Source organism: Lolium rigidum, chromosome 5 (genome assembly GCF_022539505.1).
Source record: "Lolium rigidum isolate FL_2022 chromosome 5, APGP_CSIRO_Lrig_0.1, whole genome shotgun sequence".
Taxonomy (NCBI): Eukaryota; Viridiplantae; Streptophyta; class Magnoliopsida; order Poales; family Poaceae; genus Lolium; species Lolium rigidum.
Genome location: NC_061512.1, coordinates 190,306,986 through 190,312,992, shown reverse-complemented (window position 1 = coordinate 190,312,992; position 6,007 = coordinate 190,306,986). Strand labels below are relative to the sequence as shown.

The 6,007-nt window shown below is 41.0% G+C and overlaps 1 protein-coding gene across 1 annotated transcript; it reads right to left on the bottom strand.

Moving 5' to 3' along the window:
* Positions 1-1,824: 1,824 nt before the first annotated feature.
* LOC124655142 lies at positions 1,825-4,817 on the bottom strand. The gene is made up of 4 exons (XM_047194097.1): positions 4,690-4,817; positions 4,373-4,556; positions 3,474-3,588; positions 1,825-2,246 (listed from the first exon to the last, which is right to left on the bottom strand). The coding sequence occupies exons 1-4, from the start codon at positions 4,765-4,767 to the stop codon at positions 2,096-2,098; spliced, it is 528 nt and encodes a 175-aa protein (XP_047050053.1). The 5' UTR covers positions 4,768-4,817; the 3' UTR covers positions 1,825-2,095.
* Between the last annotated feature and the right edge of the window lie 1,190 nt (positions 4,818-6,007).

Genomic DNA, 6,007 nt, shown 5'->3' with positions numbered 1-6,007 from the left:
GAATTTTTAGAACCTAGGTACTGCTGAACCTGATTAGAACAGTCCCGTATTCGATTATACTTATAGTTTTTTTTAAGTTACATGATGCCCCCGCACTAAGTTAGAGCTTTCAAAAACTTACGGGTTTCCTTCGGACTGTTCATTGTAAATTTGTCATTTTTTCCTAAGCTGCATATTTTTAAATTTCGATAGGAAATTGGACACGTACATACGTACGTGTGTCCTTTGCATGTGAAATTTTTTATACGAATTTTTAGAGATAGGGAAATACGGTTTTGCCACGCTATAGTAAACAGAGATCATGAGTACCTAGAGTGGCAGACCTAGAACATTTACAAAGCCCGGGCAAACATGCTTAAAATACCTATTTTCGAATAAAACTGCTATAGAAAATAAGAAACTCAAGCAGGTGCGCCGCCGCCAAGGTTGGGCGACTGCCTAGGCAGGAGGGATGCTAGATCCGCCCCAGATGTATTTTCGGTCTTATTGTTCTGATTATCTCTTGCCTGCAGTTTGCCAATTGGGATCTGAAAATATTCGCCATCTGGTCTTCACATGTGCTACAGTGAGAGTTGTTTGGTCTGAACTTGGTTTAAAAGAGATAATACAGCTTGAAACAAAACAATAGGGGGCTCTTATAAATTGAGCAGGGGTGCATCTTTCTTCAGTGGGCATTGAGGCGGTACTCGGATGTGTCGATCAGCTAAAATAGCTCTACCCGGCACCCGTGTAATGCTTTCCACAGAATGTTTTAACTTCGCTTTTTTTTTTCTGAAACTCAAAGCAGCGCATTTTATTCAGAACTTAACAAACTACATCATCCAGTACATCAGCTAACACATAAAATGGAGGAACATCCTTCTACCTTATTACAGAATTTGAATCATAACTAAACCTAGCAAGGTTATGCCCGCCTTGTTTGCATTTCTAGGGCAATGCTTGAAAGAAATATTCCCGATTCGATGAGCTAGCTGGAAACAATCAGCCAAGATTGCTGTATAAGGACTCCACATATCATTAACACCATTGCATGAATTGATTGGTTCAAGACTATCTGATTCAATAGTTGAAGGGGAGCATCCATTCTCATCTATGATTTGTAACCCAAACCTGAGAGCCATTGCTTCAGCAGTTGAAGCATCGATTATATTTGACAGAGGGCATGCACCACCGACCACTGCCTCCCCCGTATGGTTTCGGATGATGGCTACTGCTGCGCCTTGTCCGCTAGGAAAGAAGCAAGCATCGACATTTAGTTTATATTGTCCTGGCAAGGGTTTTGGACATCTATCTTCGCGAGGTAACGCTTTAGGATTTGAAGCACCATAGTTTTCAGTAAGAGCATGTATTGAAAAGGCTGAAGTAGCAGCCGGTGCCACCCTTTCTCCCTTGACAGCCTCTCGAAGCTGCCAACATATATACCAAGCTGCAACATCAGATATGTTTTTGACTTTGGTTGGTACAGACACGTTCCAAATTTTCTCCCAACCCAGATTTGGCCTCATGCCCCTATCCATCAGTCCTTCGGATTTTTGAACCAAATTGATGAATCCATTCAATGTGATACGCCGACCTGACTGAGAAAGTAAAAGTTTTCACATAGTGCTTCTTGCTCTGTTTAAGTTTGCCTAATCGATACTCCTTGTTGATTGCTTATAGATATTACTTCTTGCTCTGTCTAAGTTTGGCTGCATCTTCTTGCACATCTCCAAGAATCAATTGCACAGTGCTGATCCTGGTTGCTTGACATCCAAAAATATGCGATCACTGCACCCTATTGACCCTTAAACCGATTGAGGCAATCCAAAGGGTGCTCTTGCATGATAACATGAACAGATTGCAAATAGTACTGAGAGTTTCTACAGCTGACTGGAACTACAACTGGTCTAGGGTCTAATCGTCTAGATAACTAAAGCAATAAATACACCACAACAGGGCAACAAGTTCAGTCATGCATAAGCATCAGCTGACAACACCATGATATTGATCTGACCCTGACCCTTGGATTCTATTAAGAGCGTCCGAGCACTGCTCTTGTGATGGACCAGATAACCACAAAAGGGCAGACAGCTCGCTTGATGGAGCACATCTAGAATTACTTAACATGACCAAGACACTTAAGGCACCATAATACCCCTTGAGAAGCTTGTTCCTGGGCAGCTTCCTTCTGAGGGTTGGGTTCACTGTAGCACTCCACAACAGTGTCCGAGAATGTCTCCACATGGACAGTCACCTTGCATTTGAACCTGCAGAATTCTTACAACATCAGATATGCACATTTCTAGGTCTAACCATCATCTTAAGCATATAATCAACCATATTATGCGTTTATTAAATGGTAATGGATCTACATCGATTTTTCAGCGACAATCATGGGTAATATCCAGAAATAATTTCGCAAAGAACAAATGCTAGCCACTAGCCACATTTGTATTACTTCAAGGATACTACTCATGCACTTTTAAGTAGCTCATGTCAAGCTAGAATATGATAATTATTACACGACAAGGCTGCAGCCTTGTGTGTAACTCAAATTGTAGCAAGTGTGGTTATCCTGAGACAGATACCCCGCCTCACCATAACTTCTCAAAGCACGTCATTCATTATACTTTGCGAATAGCAACTTCAGTATTCGTACTCGCCATCTAACCAACTGATTTCATGAAAGGAATTTAGCTCTCACAATTATAGCATACAAAATATACTCGAATGGCTTTTAACAGTTTACTAAATTTTGTTATCAGATTTCTAAACAATCACACTTCTCTGTCATTGTTCTTGCATAGTTAGACGAGAAGGTTCAAGTAGCGACTATATTGGTTAAGATTTGTTACTCCATCCGTTCAGAATAAGTGACTCAGCTTTTCTAGATACGGATGTATCTAGACGCACTTTAGTGTGTAGATACATCCGTATCTAGACAAAGTTGAGTCACTTATACATCCGTATCTAGAAAAGCTGAGTCACTTATTTCCGAACAGAGTTTATACTTCTTAGTGTTGGCATGGTCATAGCTAGCCCGTGCCCATGGAACTACAGTAAAACTTCCCCAATATTATGTACTTCTGGGATACGTCTGACTAGCTTTTCAATGGCAGCACCAAGCCACCAATAATCACATCCCATTATTGCCGTTACAGGGTGTATCAACATTGAACTTATACCATTAAAACATCTTGTGTGCAGGATCATGACTCAATCTTTTGAACATTGCTGCATAACCTATTAGAATTGCAGCTGCATTATCATTTTTACATGCCATACTGGATGGTTGAATAGCACAAGTGTTCAAAGTGGGTATAAAATGGCAAATAGTAACTATCAGAAAACTTATGCAGGGAGCTCTAGTGGCTTTCCTTATGATATTATGGATAATATATCACATTTGAAGTAATATACGGCATAGTAGGCCTGTATGTCTTGACAGTACATAAAATCAAATTACAGTTTTACCAGTTAACAGGAAAACTTACAGTTTTGTATGATAAAATCCCTGGTCTTCAAAGTCATATGTTGGACACTTCCAGCCAATTGTACTGCAGAGTTGATCCAGTCGCGACCTTGCTGGTAGTTCTTTATTTGTACTGCCTATGAATTTTGCCAAAATCAGTAACTTGTGAAGCAACAATTTAACTTCGAAAATAAGATTACGGAAAAAAGCAATAATACTTCATGCATATAATGCCTCGTCATGTCAAGTGATGAATCCCTCATTTGATGCCCCTAGATATTCTTTGGACGTACTGAACATTCAGATCATTAATTTGTGAACTAATTAAGCTATATTTGTCTTTCAACCCGAAATTCATGTATTCGGAATTTGGACATGACATTTTCCCAAGGTAATATACAGTATCTGTATACATCATCATGATAAAGTAGACCATGCACTAGGTAATTTGTGAAGGGACTGTCAATATTGTACATAACACCATCTAACAGGATATAAAAACATGCGCACATACTATCTATATGCATCAATGGTTTAAACTAGTATTTGCAATTTAAATAAGAATCTCTCTAACTAGTTACATAATCAATTAATATCTATTCAGTACCATAATCACATTACTTTGTTTCCATGCCATATCCATTGTTGCTTTCTTCAATTATCTCACTTCTCCTAAGCATTTAAGCAAATGTTATACAGCAAAGCAAGTTAAAAGGTGGCCTGATCTCTCCTTATTATATTTGCAGCAATTTTATACTCATATTTTCCATTTAGCACCATAGACTAATAAATTTTGGGTAAGCCAACCACCAATTTGAGTTACCACTATAAAACTATTCCATCCATCTTATACAACGCCATATCATATTACGCAAAGAATCAGGACATGGCAGATTTACGCAAGATCAGAATCTCCGATACCAGAAACAAGCCCCTCACTGCAACCGTTTGCTTCACCATTGCTCTGCACTACAGAAGCAGAATCTTTTAGTGAAGGATCACCATGGCCTTTATGCTCACTCTCAACAGCGAGAACTTCAGTTTCCTGCTGCTGTTGGACAACGGACTCCGCAAATTTGGACTTTTTGTGTGCGCACACCAATTCCTACAAGTAAAATACCAACCAGAACATTCAAACATCAATTTGATCTAAGTGATAAAAAAATCCCAAAATGTCACCATTGTACTCAAAAGGAAGATGGAGAAGAAAGAATGCAAGACATGTTGTCATCTAGTACCTTTTCTTCCAACTCCATCTCCTCCTTTGGTGTATTGATTGGCATGATACTAGCCTGCTGGTGCACGGGCGGCACCATGTCCACTGAATGGAGAGGAGTGACCTAACAAAAGCTACAAAGCAGTTAGTAATGTGGTACATTGCTCTGAAACAAAATTAATGAACATAGCATAGTGAATTGACAAGTGCAGCTAGAGTACTTGTCCACTGCGAATCTTGCCTTAAGCAGAAAATTGAAGAGAGAATCTTGCTTTAAGCAGAAAATTGAAGAGATTCTTTTTTTGCAAGTTTGGAGCGAGCGCTTACCCGAGCGGATGATGCTTTTGGAGGCAGCCGAGAGGGGCACTGTCCGCGTGCGGCTTGGGAACCGCGTTTGGGGTTGGGACCGATCTCGGCGACGCCGGCCGCAAACCACCGGATCGAAGCTAGAGCAAGTTGGAGGGAGAGAATATTGAGCACCCTTGGGAGCCTCAACCTAGATCTCGGTGGGGAGAGGAGCTGGGGTAGCCGGCCGGCTGCGTGCCTCCAGATCGACCGGGAAGACAGCCTCCGCCATGCGCCCCTAGGGGGAAAGGAGGGCGAAGTAGGCGGCACCAGTTGAGGAGAGGAGAGGCCGGAGTTTGGGGTAACTACCGGAATCTGGACCACCATAGGAATTAGGAGGCAAGGGTTTAAAAGCATCTCCAACGCGCCAAATCTGCGACGCCCTATATTAACCGCCGATATGGAGCATCGAAAGCAAAAAAACATTCCTTATTTGCATCAGCTCAGGTCAAACAAAAGGAGCAGGATACGAAGAAATATTTTAAAGTTATAAAAGACTTGCTATCTGAAAGTGGTTTTGGCTGGTATCCTGATAGAATGATGGTGGCTGCTCCAGATGATGTTTGGGCAAGATTACAGGCACGCAAAAATAAAGACGCCCTCCAATGGCAAGACAAGTCATTCTCATATTACGATGATCTCTTTGCTCTATATGATGGTGAGTTATAAATAATAATTGAGGTTATTTCTTATGTTTTGTTCTACAGCTGAGGTTCTGATGTACATAAATTGTGTAGGACGTTATGCTCAAGGAAGGAGTTATCGTGCCATGGATTTATATGCGAAGAAAGCAACACAACCCTCTCACTGCTTCTGCATCATATTCGCAGCAACTGCAAGATCTCGAGGAGAATTTGCACTCACCTACGCTGCGGGTGGATCATCCATGCACTTTGGTTCAGAAGAAGAAATTGAGAGTACTAATTGGTTCTCCAGCAATGATCCATTGGACCAAGCGACAACAAACTCACCTCCCGGTAATGATTCTGCAGTAC